This window comes from Nomascus leucogenys, chromosome 16 (assembly GCF_006542625.1).
Source record: "Nomascus leucogenys isolate Asia chromosome 16, Asia_NLE_v1, whole genome shotgun sequence".
NCBI classification, from domain to species: Eukaryota; Metazoa; Chordata; class Mammalia; order Primates; family Hylobatidae; genus Nomascus; species Nomascus leucogenys.
The window spans coordinates 68613931-68632397 of NC_044396.1; the positions used below are offsets into that span (position 1 = coordinate 68613931).

The 18467-nt window shown below is 38.9% G+C and overlaps 1 protein-coding gene across 1 annotated transcript in view; it reads right to left on the reverse strand.

Moving 5' to 3' along the window:
* The window catches only part of EIF3H (eukaryotic translation initiation factor 3 subunit H), a 110205-nt gene extending 92450 nt beyond the window's left edge, over positions 1-17755 (reverse strand). The window contains exon 1 of the mRNA XM_030795175.1: positions 17588-17755. Coding sequence (XP_030651035.1) covers positions 17588-17719 — 132 coding nt within the window. The 5' untranslated portion in view covers positions 17720-17755. The remainder of the gene's footprint in view (positions 1-17587) is intronic.
* Positions 17756-18467: the final 712 nt, after the last annotated feature.

Consider the following 18467-nt stretch of genomic DNA (forward strand, 5'->3'; position numbering starts at 1 on the left):
TTCTTAAGGACATGCTCAAGTCTTAACTAGCTTCTGCTGCAGATAACTAGCCAGATCCATCCCTTTATTTCGGCCCATCCCTTTATTTCCCATAAGGAATGCTTTTAGTTAATCTATAACCTACAGAAACAATGCTTATCACTGGCTTGCTGTCAATAAATATGTGGGGGCCGGGCGCAGTGGCTCACGCCTGTAATCCCAGCACTTTGGGAGGCCGCGGCGGGCGGATCACGAGGTCAGGAGATCGAGACCATCCTGGCTAACACGGTGAAACCCCATCTCTACTAAAGATACAAAAAAATTAGCCGGGCGTGGTGACGGGCGCCTGTAGTCCCAGCTACTCGGGAGGCTGAGGCAGGAGAATGGCGTGAACCTGGGAGGCGGAGCTTGCAGTGAGCCGAGATGGTGCCACTGCACTCCAGCCTGGGCAACAGAGCGAGACTCCGTCTCAGAAAAATAAATAAATCAATAAATAAGTATGTGGGTAAATCTCTGTTGGAGGCTGTCAGCTCTGAAGGCTGTGAGACCCCTGATTTCCCACTCCACACTCCATGTTTCTGTGTGTGTGTCTTTAATTCCTCTAGCACCGCTGGGCTAGGGTCTCCCCAACTGAGCTGGTCTCGGCAACTCTGGTTACAGGAAGATGCTATTAGCCAAAATAGACATGAAAATAGTTTACAACAATGCTTCTCAAGTTATCAGTGTTAAAGAACCCATTTTCCCCCAATCTATCACAGACCAATACTTTAGTAAAATGCAATAAAAATTGCTTACTAGAAAGATGAAAATAAAACACACACACACACACACACGCACGCATACGCACGCAAAACCCAGGGATATCACTTGGATATCACAGCAGTGTCAAACTACTATAATAAAAGTTTCTAAACACTCTATCTTAACCCTGTGTTTATACTGTGCAGACCAGTGTTCCCAAACCATACCTCATACTTTGAATAGCACTGGTTTACAGAATCCGTAACATTAAGCAGGTAAAGTTATTTTCCAACTCCCAAAACTGAGCATTTAGACTACAGAATCAAACACTTCCTAATTTATGTCACGAAGTCTCTCAAAATACATGACCACAATAGACATGAGCTCCAATCTGTGCAGCTACCAAGCACTTATGTAACTATAAGCCCAGTGACATAAGACTGTGGCAGTAGTTGAGAAGAGCAAGAAATGAATAGTTTTCTCTGCCACTCCTTGCTGCTTCTACAGATGACAGGCATACTCCTCCACTGAGGTCAGATCACGACTCCCACAGCTCCAATTCTATTCTGAACATTGTATTTTTAAGAATGGTAAAAACAAACTTACTTCAGCAGCAGGGCCCACTTTGAATCACAACTTCTGTAAGACAGGGGTAAGACAGTGATTTATTTATTCAGTGAGTAAGCCCAGGTGAAACCCCAACATTCAAACCTCTCACTGATGTCTTCCATTTGTTGTCTAGTACACAGTAATTCTAGAAATCTTTATTTCTTTGCAAAAATGTAATGTTTGAGTAAAAGAAAAAAATTTTATTAAAAGCTTAAACATGAATTCTTAAGAATGTACACACCAATGTGACTGACTCCCCAACCCTGTAGTCTACACAAACAGAAAAAACCAGCAGAGTGGTTGAGGGGCTGGGAACCAGAATCCAAAATAAAGTTTGAGTGCCAGTTCTGCGGCCTTAGGCAAGTTACCTTATCTACCCTACCCATACCTTCCTCCTATAAAGACAGTACCAATCTCAAGCCCTGTTGCAAAGATTAAAAAATAATCCACTCAAACTACCTAGCACACAATTACTAGTAAGTCCTCAGTAAATGTTAGCTAGTATTATAACAACTATGACAACAAACATTTCACCTCTTCTCTTTTTTCCTTGTTATGTTTTAGAATCAAGTCTGATGTCTTTTTTAATTTTTTCTATCTTTTTTTTTTAGAATTGTCATATTTCACCTATTCTCATTCATTCATCTATCCATCTGTCCATCCAAGGAATATTTAGTGACTAAAATATGCCTAGTTACCCTTATGGCACAGACACTTGTCTCCCCAGAATGTTTTCAGCTCATTCCTCAGAGATTTTTTTCAGCCTAATAAGAGGTGAATTATAACTTATTAACCCAACTGATGCCAAACTTCCATTTTCTTTAAGATGCATCAATCAGCTGGACATACTATCTCTTATAACAACCAATACCACAAAGTTTTACAACACGATGTTTTAAATCTGCATTAAAAAGTTAAGAGTTCAATTAAATTTACTCAAAATATTCTGTATACATATGTGTGTTTATGTGTAATTTTCCCTTAAAACATCATTAAAGACAAAGTACAGTCCACAAGTTTCTTAAAAGTCTGAAATAGAAAAGACAAAGCTCAAACTACACCAGTCACTGCCTAGTTGAAGAAGAGGTCAGGCAGGATGCACAATTCCTACTCAGCTTTATTACAGTTTTGTAGCTTCTGGGAGGTAAGGCCCACAGCCTGAATTTCTCACATCAATCACCGCCAAGGAACAGCTATTACTGTAGAAGATTTTTATTCTCAAAGAAACTGTAATGCTGTAAAATCTCCCTTTAGCATATTCTGCAAAGTCAGTATCTAGACTTTCATTTAATTCTGGCTTCTTTCACTGACTGATCTGTGAACTTGGCAGTTTTCTTATTTGGTTAAGCCTAGATCATTTTTTCTAACACTGAACAAAGATGGTAGTTATTGCCAAAATGTAAATTCAAAAAGCAGAAAGCTGCATTAGTCTTAAATTTAACACATTTTATGGCTCAAGTGGGATAGGGTTCCATTTCATAACTGGCTGAGTCAAATAACAAATGGGATTTAAATCACTGCTGTTAAGTTTTGATGTGAAAGAAATTTAAGTAACTTCAATAGGAAAAAAAAAAAAGATTTTTTTGCTCCTGACACATATGGGATTAGTTACAATGCTCCAATACATTTAATCAATATTAACCTCTGTAATATTTCAATTTGAAAGGGCATATTTCATTTTTATTCTCTTGGATCTAATGCTCACTGATGGTCCACATTTTTAAAGTTAAATCAACTAGTAATTGTTGGGAAAAAGAGAAGATAGAGAATTTAGCCTCAAGAAATTCAAAAGAATGGTACTAATCTTATAAAAATTAGTCACATGTAAGTATAATGATTCAATCAAATTACAAATATGTAATCGTAATTAAGAATTAACTGATGTTTATAAGTTTCTGCTTTACCAATTCAATATATATAACCAACCTGCAAATCTTCCCACATGTACCTGGTTGGTAATTTTTCGAAAATAGTATGAGTGATTAAAAAGCTTAGCTGGAACAAAATTCATTTCCTTTCTCATAAAACAAACTGTTCAGAATTGTTATGAACTATCTACCTTCTAACACATTCTAAGTTTATTACATTCAAGTTTATTACATTCAGGAGCACTGGCCACTGCTTAACTAGAAGGCAGGACTTCAGGTGATTTGGGGGCACTCTCATTATAATTTGTTTCTGCCTCCTTGCTAAGGTAAGCGCAGAAGGAAACATGTATAAAGCAACTATGATTGCCTCTGGGAAGAGGGTGGTTGGAAGACAGAGATGACAGTGAGAGTTTCTTTTCACTATATACTTTTACCTTGTCTTTGATTTGTGTGCCATATGCATGTATTACCCAGTGTAATGGTTGTGTTTAAACAGGCTTAATAAATTAAAAGAGTTCCCATTTTCCTGTATAAAAAGCGCACCACAGTAAGTCCACAAGGTGGTTATTCATCTTCTTTCTGGTCAAGAGGTCCTTTAGAACGAAACCGAAGCTGATGCATTTCTGTGTAAAATGTAAAATGGGAGTTTTCTTCTCTCCAAAAGGAAATACTTTTTACTTGGTTTTAAAGGCTACCAGCAAACCACACTTGAAAACACCATCTACAAGCCCTCGTTTGGAGGATGAAAACAAAAGGTGGCAGGCAAGGCCAGGTGGTGGTGGCGGCTCACACCTGTAATACTAGTGCTTTAGGCCAAGGCAGGAGGATCACCTTAAGGCCAGGAGTTCAAAACCAGCCTGGTCAATATAGAGAGGCCCCATCTCTACAAAAGAAAAATAAAAAAATTAGCTGGGCAAGGTTGCACACACCTATAGTCCCAGCTACTAGAAGGCTGAGGAGGAGGATCACTCAAGCCCAGGAGTGTGAAGCTGTGGTGTGCCATGACTGCACCACTACACTCCAGCCTGGGCAACAGAGCGAGATCCTGTCTCAAAAAATAATAATAGGCCAGGCACGGTGGCTCATGCCTATAATCTCAGCACTTTGGGAGGCTGAGGCAGGCGGATCACTTGAGCCCAGGAGTTCAAGACTAGCCTGGCCAACATGGCGAAACCCCATCTCTACTAAAAATACAAAACAAAAACAAAAATTAGCTAGGTGTGGTAACATGCACCTATGGTCCCAGCTACTAGGGAGGCTAAGGTGGGAGGATCGCTTGAGCCCCAGAGGTGGAGGGTACAGTGAGCCAAGATTGCACCACTGCACTCCAGCCTGGGCGACAGAGCAATACCCTGTCTCAAAAATACATACATATATATATATACACACACACATACACACACACACACACATGCACACACACACACATATATAAATAATAAGTTGGGGAAATAAAGTTTGATTTTATTTTGTGTGTAATAGTGATTTTCCAAAGGGTTGAGTTTTAGGACTACAGCTGTCCACTGAGAAGATAACTTACTCAGCAGCACTGTCCAAGTACAAAATAAAGTCTGTAAGACCAGTTATATAGGCTTTGGTGATAGTTGAGGAAGAGTGCAAGAACTGAACAGCACAGACAATGTAGTTATAAACTCAAAGAACTAAGTAAGTGGTCTTAGGAAAAACCTCAAGAAATAGTCAAAGACGATACCAGAAGTCTGCATGACTTGGGTAGACAGTGGTATCATTAATGGACAGGAAATAAAATTAGATGGCGACAGGGAGAGGTGGAAATATAGAAAGTATTAAAAAAAAACTCATAGTACGCCTCAAGATACAACAAACATCTGTGGCACTTAAGTACCAGTTCAGGTACTATTTTGGAGGCGAAGAAAATCTTAAAATTTTATGACAAAATGCAGCTGATGTTTAAAGGGTCAAAGACTCAAAGGCTTAAACATATATATATATTGACTAAGTTAATACTGAGTTATCACTGTTTTTCCTGAATCCAATTTTTTTCTTATATGCTTGAGCATGGTACCAACATTAACAAGAATATGGCATACTACTCCAGCATATTTAAGTATCCACTTCAGCCCTTTCAGTTTTGATGAAACAAGTACAGTTTGTCATCAAACAGCTAAGTAAATTACACTACACTTTGCTATTAAACCAAATCTTTACTGGATATAACCATTTTAAAGAATGATCTACCTACCAGTAGTAGTTTACAAAAAACAAAGCCATATTCTCTTTGAGATATTATCTAAAACCTTGCCAAATAAAATAACATCCAAGTACCATAAACTAAATATTTTACCAAAAACCTTATGAAGTAATTTTGAAAAGAAAGCAAATGCAACCAAGTTTTCTGTAAGTGCTAAAATTAGGAGTTTTTATCTAAGAAACGACCTATGGAAGACTTGATGAAGTAAAAGTAAGAAAATCTAAACACAAAAATAAGAACTTGCAAAGATTCTTTTCAAACTTCATGCTTTGTAGAGGCTTTTTTCTCCAAGGTATGGGCTAGGACTGAGCTGCAAGTCCAGGGCATTGCTGCCAAGACTTAAAATACCTGGAGTTGCTCAGCCAAACCAATGAAGTCCGAGATATTGAACAAAAGATCCAAATTTATCATATACAGAAACCAGTTGAAGCAAAAGGTGACAAGAAGGCAAAAGATAAAAAATGCTTATTGTATACCCACACCTTTTAATGTTAAATAGATATTTGAGGCATTAACCACATAAATCCAGGCCAGATTTGCTGTAACAACTAAAGTTAAAATATTTTGATCATATTCCATTTACTTGGGAAACCATCCAGTTTGGAATCCAACAGTAACTATTACCAACTATTAAAATCAATATTACTAAAAATCATATCAACAATGTAAGAAATTACCCATTCAGGTTCTCTTTATTACAGTAGAAGGCCATTCACTATCTTCATATCAAACTAAGGCCTAGAGATCATAACTGATTAAGTCATCTCCTCCATGAGAAGTCCTGTGTATGCTGCCTTAAATAATACCCAAGAAGACAGCTACAAGAAACAAACAATAGATTGTCATCACTAGCATATATGTCACAAACACAGTAAGCACTGTCAAAAAGCAAGTGGCAATGAATTTCAATAAGTTGTATGACCTTAAGAGAAAGAACCAGTGGCCTAGGATGTTTGCAGGTTTATCCAAATCTTGGGAGGAACATAAAAACGCAAAAGTCTGGCCCACTGTGGTGGCTCATCCCTATAATCTCAGCACTTTGGGAGGCCAGGGCGGGTGGATCGCTTGAGGCCAGGAGTTCAAGACCAGTCTGGCCAACGTGACAACACCCCATCTCTACTAAAAATACAAAAATTAGCCAGGCATGGTGGCACACAGCTACTCGGGGGGCTGAGGCACAAGAATCGCTTGAACCTGGGAGGTGGAGATCGCAGCAAGCTGAGATCGGGCCATTGCACTCCAGCCTAGTCGACAGAGCAAGACTGTGTCTCAAAGAAAAAAGAAAAGGAAAAGTCAGAGGGACTTAGAATTACCACCCACCTAATGTAGGTAAATTACCTTACTTAGGAACCCCTACCAGTACTCTTCCCAATGCTCCTTAATATACTGATTTTCTTTACTATTGATCCCCAGTATCTTCATATGTGAACTCAGCAGTTTAAGGTTGCATTTTTCCAAACTTGAGAATATTTACTAAATTGACTTCTTATAGCTACACATCTTCTACAGTATGACGGATTATCAAACATAAAGATTCTAATATATGTTTTCTCATACATTTTAAAGTTAGAAGTCTGTAAGACACCTGAGTTCTGAAAAACATACTTCCCAATGCTCAAACAAGAAGCACTAGATTAACCATTCTGTACACACCTTAACTTCTATTTCCTCCATCTGGACATTAATCAAATGACAACCTATTTGCGCCCACGTCTCCTCATTGATAAAATAGGGATAATGATGGTTCTTATATCAGAGTTGTTGTATTGCTTCAATGCCATAATAAATACACAATACTTAAAACAGTACCTGTCACACAACACGTAACAACTACTGGGGTCTTAAAGTACACGAAGCTGCTATAAAATGTAAAAGAAAATGAGTCAAGGATGGCTAGATGTGATCTGAATTCAAGCTCCAGGATATATTCACTTTATGTCTGAAAAGCCACTCAGCTTCTTGGAGTGGGAAAATCACATGTATAATCCAGATAATACTAGTCCGCCCAGTTCGTGGAGCTACCAAGATATAATAATGTATGCTAAATGATTTTTCTATTAAAAAGTTACTATTTGTAAGCAATAACATCTTACTTGCCTAAGCAAAAAATATAACTAAGCAATCAAAATGTCAGACTGCGTAATGAATTTAATCCTCACTCACAAATACTCAGGTTACAGATAATCCTGCATAACTGATTTTTCACTCTCAGCAAATAAAAACCTGAAAGGCAAGGGGATGAGAAACAGATAAATTTAACAACCAAAAAAAGGCACCAACTAGAAACATAAACTACTCAAGGCACCTAAAATTCAATGACAGGGGACATTTATTATAGAAATAACAGACTACTCGAAGGGATTTCTTGACAGATCTACTGTCTTGTCTGGTTCAATAACATGGTTTTTTTTTTTGTTTTTTTTTTTTGAGACAGAGTCTCTGTCTGTCATCCAGGCTGGAGTGCAGTGGTGTGATCTTGGCTCACTACAACCTCTGCCTCCCGGGTTCAAGCAATTCTCCTGCCTCAGCCTCCCGAGTAACTGGGATTACAGGCATCTGCCATCATGCCCGGCTAATTCCTTTTGTATTTTTAGTAGAGATGGGGTTTCACCATGTTGGCCAGGTTGGTCTCGAACTCCTGACCTCAAGTGATCCGCCCACCACAGCTTCCCAAAGTGCTGGGATTACAGACGGGGCCCGGCACAATAACATGTTCTTAATGATAATACTATGCTATCAAAACACAGTTAGATTGTGTTCAATATTCTCTGACTAAAGCAGCAGAAAATTATGTATTACACTTCAAAAAGACATATAATTAAAATAGCTAAAATGTGCAAGTTTTGGCGTTTGAAAGGATTTCAAATTATCTGACTGAGAAAATTATCTCACATGTGAAACAACTTAGGTATGCACCACTCAAGTCAGAAAACTTAAAGAAGAGGCAAAGGGAGGCCGGGTGTGGTGGCTTGCACCTGTAATCCCAGCACTTTGGGAGGCCGAGGTGGGCGGATCACGAGGTCAGGAGATCGAGACCATCCTGGCTAACGCGGTGAAACCTTGTCTCTACTAAAAATACAAAAAATTAGCCGGGCGTAGTGGCGGGCGCCTGTAGTCCCAGCTACTCGGGAGGCTGAGGCAGGAGAATGGTGTGAATCCGGGAGGCGGAGCTTGCAGTGAGCCAAGATCATGCCACTGCACTCCAGCCTGGGTGACAAAGCGAGACTCCATCTCAAAAAAAAAAAAAAAAAAAAAAGAGGCAAAGGGTCATATAATTTTCATATAATTTTTTTGCTATTAAAACATTAAAAGGCCAAACTATATTCTACTTCAGACCAGGATCTCAGACAAGAGCTTCCATTTCAATGGACTTTAAGCAAGCTGTTGTCTAGTCTCTTTAAATTCATAAGAGTATCACAAAAAATCTACAGTGACACATGTGATAGCCTGGCACTACAAATTCGAAGTATTCGACTCAGGTCACAAAGCATTCCCACCAGCCCGCTGCGGTGGCTCACGCCTGTAATCCCAACATTTTGGGAGGCCAAGGTGGGTGGGTCACCTGAGGCCAGGAGGTCGAGACCAGCCTGACCAACATGGCAAAACACCGTCTCTACTATAAATACAAAAAATTAGCCAGGCGTGGTGGCACATGCCTGTAATCCCAGCTACCTGGGAGGCTGAGACACAACAATCGCTTGAACCTGGGAGGCAGAGGATGCAGTGAGCCAAGATCACGCCACTGCACTCCAGCCTGGGCAACAAGAGCAAAACTCTGTCTCAAAAAAAAAAAAAAAAAAAAAAAAAGTACTTCCACCAAAGTTTTTCCATTAGATTTGAATAATCATCAGGTAGGTAAGGTAATGATAACATTTATCCCCAAAGCTGTTGTGAGGATCACAATATCTAAAATTTCACACAAAATTTAACCAAACAACACAAAATTTAACCTAACATCCCTGTATAGGGTCTTATAATAGGTGCTCAATTAACATTAGTGATTTTTCAAACAGCTAAGAAATCGACAAGTAAAAAGATGGAGAAATATGAACAAGCCCAGAAAGCTAACTAGCTTATCCTCAACTGTGTGCTCTTTTCTCACCAACACTCAAGCATTTACTAACCCAGTTTCTTCATGATTGATTTTCAAGAAAATTTCCACACAACAGGAGTATATTCATTCATTCACAACATCTGAGTGCCTCCTATACACGAGGTACTGTTCTAGACACTTAGAAATACTGCAGTGAACAAACCTGACATGGGTGCCACTCTCAGGAAGCTGATATTCTAGTGTGAAGAAATAAGCAACAAGTAAAAAGAGTTTCAGACAGAAACAAGGACCAAACTGGATACCAAAATTCGCAGATGCTCAAGTCCTTTATATAAAACGGTGTAGCATTAGTTATTGCATATAACCTAGGCACATCTTCCTATATATCATCCCTAGATTGCATATAACATTTAATACAATGTAAATGCCATGTAAATAATTATTATACTGTATTGGTTTTCATTTGTATTTTTAATTGTTTTTTTCCTAGTATTTCTGATCCATGGTTGGTTGAATCCATGGATGAGATTGCTGGATTCAGAACCCACAGATATGGAGAGCTGACTGTATATGTAACTCATACTTTTCTATTTATTAATAACATACTCTACCTTACTTACAAAACCAGGGGAATAAGGTATCTAGTAAGATAAAGGGGAAAACAAAATTTAAAAGGTAAGAAATTTCAATAGCAATAGGTTTCAAGCACTGAATTATGGAGGAGACAAATGTTTCACACTTTCGCCTTCAAAAGGGTTATCATCTCAATGAGAAGGGGAAAATATATTAACAGTAAATCACTAACAGTATGGATCGCATACCAAGGTGAGTGATACAAGCTGTCATTAAAAAAGCTCAGAGAAAGGAAGAGAGCAATGCTTCTTCTCAAACATTAATATGCTATAAATCACCTGACTGTGTAGGTCAGGAGAGGGGCCTGAGATTCTGTGATACTGTATGTCTGCATTTCTAAGAAACTCAAGTGTAGCCAGCATTGCTCATCTTACTGGTCATGGATCATACTTTGAATAGCAAGAGTCTAATGAACATAAGAAAGTACAATTCAAATGTTCTCGGGAACAAAGTGGGTTCAACATGAAAAGTTTAACGGGAAGAATTAGCTTGATCTTGTCTAGGAACAATGAGACCACCTGACAGAATGAACACCCATTCTTTTGTTTCTTTATTTTTGTTTTTTGTTTTTTTTTTTCTTTTAACTCATCTGTATTTGTTACAACTTTAAGCAGAATGTGACTCGGGCACTACATTTCCATCCACAAGACTAGCTCTGAGTTATTTTTGAACAGCTTTACAACATGCTTAGGTAGGCTTATAACTTTACTCCTCCAAATGATACTTTTCTTTGGAAAATGAGCCCTGTGGAGAGTTCCTTCTATCAAGTTCTTTCAGTTTAACCATTCTCCCATTTCACAAGGAAGTACCAAGCACTGACTCCTGCAAGGTACACAATAAGAGACACACTGACAAGTCTATTGGAATGGACAATTAAAAGATTATTGAGAGAGAGTGTTTCAACTTAGTGGACTGACAAAAATGGGTATCTAGCCATACTAAAGATAAAAGACATGTGAAGCAATGGGGCTCCTCATAAATTGCTAGGACAAATGTGAAATGGTACAAATACTTAGGAAAATAATTTAACATTATGGTACTTAGTATAACTGTCCAGGAGCACCCCCAAGTCCTACCAATCATGGTGTGAGACAGACATATCAAGACTCAAAACATAGGAGAATATAAACTATGATTTAATTCATATTTATTCATACAGACAGGTGAAAATAATCAAATTGTTTAATACTCCATGTGGTGAAGCTACAAAAGAATCATTAAAACAAAGCTCACCAACAGTGATTCACATAGGGGGAGAAGGGATTGAAGGAAGGCATGAAAAAGGGGAAGGGGCTTCAAAGATACTTGTAATGTTCTGTTTCTCAAGTTGAATAGTGGGTAACTGGATGTTTAGACACTATCTTCCATGTATGACATTTTGATATGCTTTACAGTTCTTTGCTGATGTTATCAATAATCTTTAAAAAGTAATAATAATTCAGGGAGTTTGTGGTGGCAGATTCTAACACTAATAGAGTTTCAGAAAGTATGAAAGACTACAAATATAAAATAGTTCTTTAACCATTAACTTAAAGAGGAAAAAAAGCCAGGGCAAAAAAATGGAACACAGGGAGCTAAAAGAGACAATGCTGAAAATTTTAATATGGGAAAGTCCTGATGATGTTTATGTGCTAAGGGAACATACAGTTGACCCTTAAACAATATGGGCTTGAACTGCACAGGTTCAGGGATGTGAATCTTGCATATAGGAAAGGCCAACTTTTCCTAAACATGAGTTCTGCAAGGATCCATAGGGCCAACTGTAGGACTTCAGTATGCCTGGATTTTGAATACACAGGGGTCCTGGTTTCCCTGTGGATATTGAGGGACTGCCACATTACAGATACAGAGGAATTGATGAAATAGGTCTAAAGGTAGGAAAGGAAGGGTTCAATTATGGAGGAGAATACAAGAAAAATTGGTCTTGGCCACTATCAACGTGCCAGGAAGGAATAAATGTGTTAAAACATCAGGCTAAACATAGGATGAGATTAATCTCTGGGTTCATCTACATCTATATATGGCTGAGAATTGTCATGAGAGTCGGGACTGGGTTCTACCTTGCTCACCTATATAATATGTAGGTTACTGCAATATACCCCAGCATGTAGCAGGGCTAGACCTGGCATATGGTCAGCAATCAATAAATATTTGTTAAATGGATGAAGAACAGAATGCATCTGGAGTATACAGATTCAAATTAAACTATATGGAGAATTTTTTAAAAACAGAGTAAGTTGATTAAGTCACATTTTTTATTCAATATGTGATGATGAAAGAGAGGAATTTCAAAAAGAACTTCATGAACAAAAGTAAAGTCATGCTTACTGCTTGAATAAGGATGTGAATCTAGGTCTGTCTTTAGCACGACTTACTTTTTTCATTTTTTTTTTTTTCTTTTTGAGATGGAGTCTCTCGCTCTGTCGCCCAAGCTGGAGTGCAGTGGCGCGATCTCGGCTCACTGCAAGCTCCGCCTCCCCGGTTCATGCCATTCTCCTGCCTCAGCCTCCCGAGTAGCTGGGACTACAGGCGCCCACCACCACGCCCAGCTAATTTTTTGTATTTTTAGTAGAGACAGGGTTTCACCATGTTAGCCAGGACGGTCTTGATCTCCTGACCTCGTGATCCGCCTGCCTTGGCCTCCCAAAGTGCTGGGATTACAGGCGTCAGCCACCGCACCTGGCCTTTAGCATGAGTTATTAAAGAAAAAACCAACTAGTCTGAATGGCTGGAATGTACAGTTCCTACAAAGCTTGGAAAGAAAGGAAATAAACCTGAACATAAATGCAAGAAACATGGACAACATTTTGGTGGGCCTTAAATTCAATGGAAAGTCACTGAAAACATTGAAGAAGTTAAAATCTGAATGTTCACATTAAATAAATGTTTTAATAAAAGCATGAATGGCAGACTGAAGAGGGCAGGGGAAAACAATATTAAAATAACCTATATAAGATATTAGAACATAAATTAGGAGTAGTATAAATAATAAAATGGAGTACATACTCATTCATTTATCCTACTCTGTGAATTAACAGGTTCAGCATTGGAGATAAAACAGGTGAAAAAGCATAGTCCCTGCCCTGAGTAGCATACATTCTGATGAGGAAAACAAAGAAGAAAACAAACAAGATAGTTACAGGCTGTGGAAAATTCTAGAAAGAAATATAGGGTGCTGTGTTGCAAAGTGAGGAGAAGAACAAGTCTATAATTCTATTTTGTACATGTTAAATACGAGATGCCTATGAGATATCCAAATAGTGACGTCAAACAGGCAATGGGTATTCAAGAGAGGCACTCAAGAGCCATTACTGGCAGAAATATAAATCTAGGACTTATTAGAATATAAATATTTAAAGCCGTGAGCACAGATAAGAATACTTTAAAGAATACTACTATAATTACTACAAATAAAGCAGCAGCAAAGCTTAAATGGTGACTTTTTCTGTCCCAGAAATTGTTCTAGTTATTGACATATATTCAGTCCATTTAAAGTCTCAAAACAATTCAGATGAGGAAAATGAGGCACAAAGACTTGCCCAATGTCACGCAGCGAATTTCAGAGCTGGGATTCAAATTCAAGCAGTCTGGCTCCAGAGCATGTACTTTTATCAACTTTGTTACACTACCTATGTCAAGCAGAGACTAAAAGAAAAGCCAAAACCTAAACCATGAGGCACTCCAATATGCACAGATGGAGAAGAAACATAAAAGGTGAGGAGTAAATGGCCTAAAAGGAAGGATAGTGATTGACTGGGGTCACACACCAATAAGAACCCTCAGGATTCAGGTATGGAAGTAAAAGAAAGAAACCATAAACCATTAAAATTGATAGGGATAGTGGCAATCATTTTGTGGACGAGAAAATGTACCTTTGGAGTAAAACAATCATAGAAGAGTTGTTAGTTACTGGTGGATGCAGACTGGAATGCATGTCTCCTGATTACCAGTTCAGTGCTCTTTCTACAATTCCAATCTACATTAGCAAAGTTAGCATTCAAAATGATTTGAGAAACATTAATAAGGATGAGAGTGGCAAAGACACAGTAATCTGAGTGTTTATGACGACACAGGTATGATATTAAACACTTTAAATACCTCGGAATTTCATTCTCACAACCCTTATGAGTTACTACTTTCTCATCATCCCCATTTTACAAAGGATGAACCTGAGGCCTAGAAAATTCAATAACTTCCTAAGGTCATGCTTACTGCTGGAATAAGGATCTGAATCCAAGTCTGTCTTCAAAATTGTCTTGGCTAGTATGTAATATTGCTTTCCTAAGAGTAACACTGTTCATCAAGACAGAAATGAAGAAAGAAAGAAAGAAAAGAGAAGAGTTTAAGAAAGGAGTTTTTTTAAATTGTATCTGGGCAAACGTGGGTATACCTGTATGACATCCATGTGGAGATAGTATTCAAGATGGATGATTCTTGGTTACTCCGTGTGCAATAATCCATTAATAAAATTTAGAGTAACCACTATTCCCTGTATCAACAATGTAAAAGGCATAAAGAACATACCATTTAAATGTTCCCTACATGATTTATGGTAACTGGAAAACATCCACAATTAAAATATGAGCAACCAAGATAAAAGAACCTTGCAACTGCAATATAATCTAGCTGCCTAAAATTATATAAATGACAGAAAGGCAGATGTCCAAAAAGGTGGAAAGTTGTTAGGAATTTATTTTGTTAATATCTACCCAACCGGTGGAGAACAAAAGCACAGAGGTACCCACTACTGTGAATAACAGATAATTCACTAAGTTCGTCAAGAATTCGGATATAAGTAACTCTCAAGTAAAATAATCCTTTACCTGCTATTATTATGATTGATTTTGGAGTCACTGGTAAGCTTCTGATTTTTTATTTGAATTCCAAGGTGCTTTGGTAATCAAAAAGGGTCTTTTTGGTGGTAGATATGAGTGTTTTCACCACTGAAAAGGTATGTCTTCCACAGTAAATGAGTAAATCAACATTTACATGTATATAAACCAATCTCCTGTGAGAAGGACTAATTGGTTCCTTAGCATTAATCAATTCTGAGAGAGCTGATAAAAAATAGTAATTTGTGAGTCCAAAAAATTGAGAACCAGTCTCTTGACCTTCCTAGGCACCACTGCCTATTTGTGAAACCTGAAGTGATCCAGTCCATCTCTACCTGCAGGTCTCTTTTTAATTCAACAATCCCTCTTAAAGCTGCCAGGACATTGTTACTGAAGTGCTTTTATCACTGCCCTGTGTTTGACAGTATTTGGCACTTAACAGAATGTCCTAAAATATTTGCTAAATAAATGATCTCCAAATAGATTTATGCCACCGAGCTGTTGCCTTTTTCAACTCTGGAAACTAAGTGATTCAAAGAGTGCTGTTGTGACATAGCAAATTTAATAAGAAATATGTTTCTAAGAAATAAACATTTCCCAAGTGCATAAGTGGTACTTATTTTAACAAGTGTAATCTAAGTCCACCCACTAACTTTAGAGATTTGCAGTCTCTAAAGATACGTCATTTATTCCTGAACACACATCTGTCTCCCATGAGCCAGGGAAAGCCACAGTGGCAGTACACAGGCCAGACAGAACTCCATTTTCTTTTCCTTTTTTTTTTTTTTGAGACGGAGTCTCACTCTATTGCCCAGGCTGGAGTGCAGTGGCACAATCTCGGCTCACTGCAACCTCTGCCTCCCAGGTTCAAGCGATTCTCCCGCCTCAACCTCCTGAGTAGCTGGGATTACAGGCGCGTGCCAACACGCCCAGCTAATTTTGTATTTTTAGTACAGACGGGATTTCACCATGTTGGTCAGGCTGGTCTCGAACTCCTGACCTCCTGATCTGCCTGCCTCAGCCTCCCAAAGTGCTGGGATTATAGCCGTGAGCCACCACGCCCAGCCTGCATTTTCAAAGTATTACACAAGTGACATTTAGAACAAAACATTCCAAAGTTAATCTCTTGCCTGCATCTTTCAAACTCTGCTAACCACAGACATTAAACTCATAATAATAATCATAACTAACATGGCCGGGCGCGGTGGCTCATGCTTGTAATCCCAGCACTTTGGGAGGCCGAGGCGGGCGGATCACGAGGTCAGGAGATCGAGACCACGATGAAACCCCGTCTCTACTAAAAATACAAAAAAAAAAAAAAAAAATTAGCCGGGCGTGGTGGCGGGCGCCTGTAGTCCCAGCTACTCGGAGAGGCTGAGGCAGGAGAATGGCGTGAACCCGGGAGGCGGAGCTTGCATTGAGCCGAGATTGCGCCACTGCACTCTAGCCTGGGCGACAGAGCGAGACTCCGTCTCAAAAAAAAAAAAAAAAAAAAAAATCATAACTAACATTAAGTGATTACACTGTACTACAGGTCACCACATAAATTTTTTCACTTAATCCAAACAACTCTATGATATAGATACTTCCCATTCCCACTTGACAGATGAGGAAAGCAAAGCCTGGAAAGGCTAACTTGCCTAAAGTCACAGAGCTGGTTAAGTGGAAGAGCCTAGAAGACTAAATGAGCTCTTAACCACCAGGCTACACTTTTGTATCCAGTTTAACTAAGTCAGTTCAACAGATTCAATTATATGCTGGGTTTAAATTATCAGCAGTTTCCACTTAAAAATACCCCCTTGCAATTACAATTTTCACATGAATTTAAAAGTTACTTTCTTATTACAAATATCTAAGATCTGCATTAATAGGAAATAACCTTTAAAAAAATCAAACGAAGAGAGGATGCTTTTTAAAAAGAGAGGCAGGAAGGATACTTTTAAAACTAGAACGTCATATAAATGCATTTTGCTTCGAAACAACGGAAATAAAATTTCTCATTCTAGATTTTCCTTTTCCCAGCTAAGTCCATTTCCTTATCAAGAATTTCCTTGCATGTCCTAGTTCACGAACCTTAACTACTAAATACATTTAAGGCCCTTCTCTTTGATATTCTTTTATGTTTTTCAGAACGAACACTACAAAACAGTCTATTCTAAATTATACGGTTTCAGATAAAGCGCCGAAGTACAGGCTCAAAAGAGTGGCTACAAAGTACATCTCCACTTGGGACGTTATAGATGTCAGATCCCAGCAGGGAAGCAGTGGAGTTTCCTTACTCTCTCCTTCCCAGAGCCCTACTAGGTCCCTAAATCCTTCTCGACCTTCGTTAGCTGCTGGTCTCCAGAAGTCTTTCTCCAAATGCCCCCACCGGTCATCTCAAAACAAGACCCCAGGAACCTGTCACTCACACCCCTATTCTCAGTCCCCTTCCTGAAGCCCCAACTGTCACGTTAGAAGACAAGACAAGGTTGTCGCGTCTCCTGAACAAAAAGTGAAGATGAAAGAGAAAGGTACTAGGGAAACACTTTGGCCCAGCCACACCAAGCCCGAGGGGAAGAATGCTAGAAAGTACGTCTGGTGGGACGGGTCTGGGAACTGCGCTCCGCACGTGGGCCAGAGGAAACGAAACAGCACTCACAAGGCCATCTATCTGCACTTGCTTCACGGCTGAATCTCCGGAGCCGCCTTTGCCTTTGCCTTTCCCTGCTGAGCCGGCGGTGGAGCTGGAAGAGGTGGCAGTAGAGCCGGTACCTTCCTTGCGGGACGCCATCTTTCCAAGCAGACAGGAAGAAAGAGAAACGAGAGTTACCGGAAGCGGAACTACAAGTCTCGCGTGACGTCACTCGCAGGCCGGCGTTCGAGGGGCGGAGATGGAAGGAGAAGCCAAAATTGGGTCCTGCCTCCTTTCTGTTTCCCAGTTTTACCTTCTTTCCAGGCGGTGTCCTTTGCGCACGCCTACTGTACATTTTCGACCTCTTTCCAATGGAATGATCTAAGATGAAAGTAAACTTTTTAAATGTTTAATCATTCACCATTAGGCAAACCGTCATAATAGCATTAGTTCGCATTATTTCTGTAGTGTCTCTTATGTAAAAATGCTTTCATTTCAGATGTTTCAATGAAGTGCTATACCAACTCGCATTATGCATATTAGAAAACTGAGAAGTGATTTGTCCGACATTATTCTGTTAATTAGCGGTGAGCCAGTATTGCACAGCTTGTTTTACGTTATTTTAGATAGCTGCTTGTAACCACTTAGATTACACAGAAATTAAAACATAGAAACTTTTATCAGAATTACCAGAAATAGTAGCCTTTTGCTATTAACTTCTTGTAGAGATTTACCTGAGTAAAGTACCAAAGAAGTTATTTGAGGTATTGTTGAGGGATAATACAGAATATATTTTCTAAAAATCACGCTGATTTATGACACATTACTCTGAAATACACATCTCAAGTCCTTAAAAGAATATATGACAACTGTAAGAAGCCATTTTAGATAAGTAATTTAAAACATT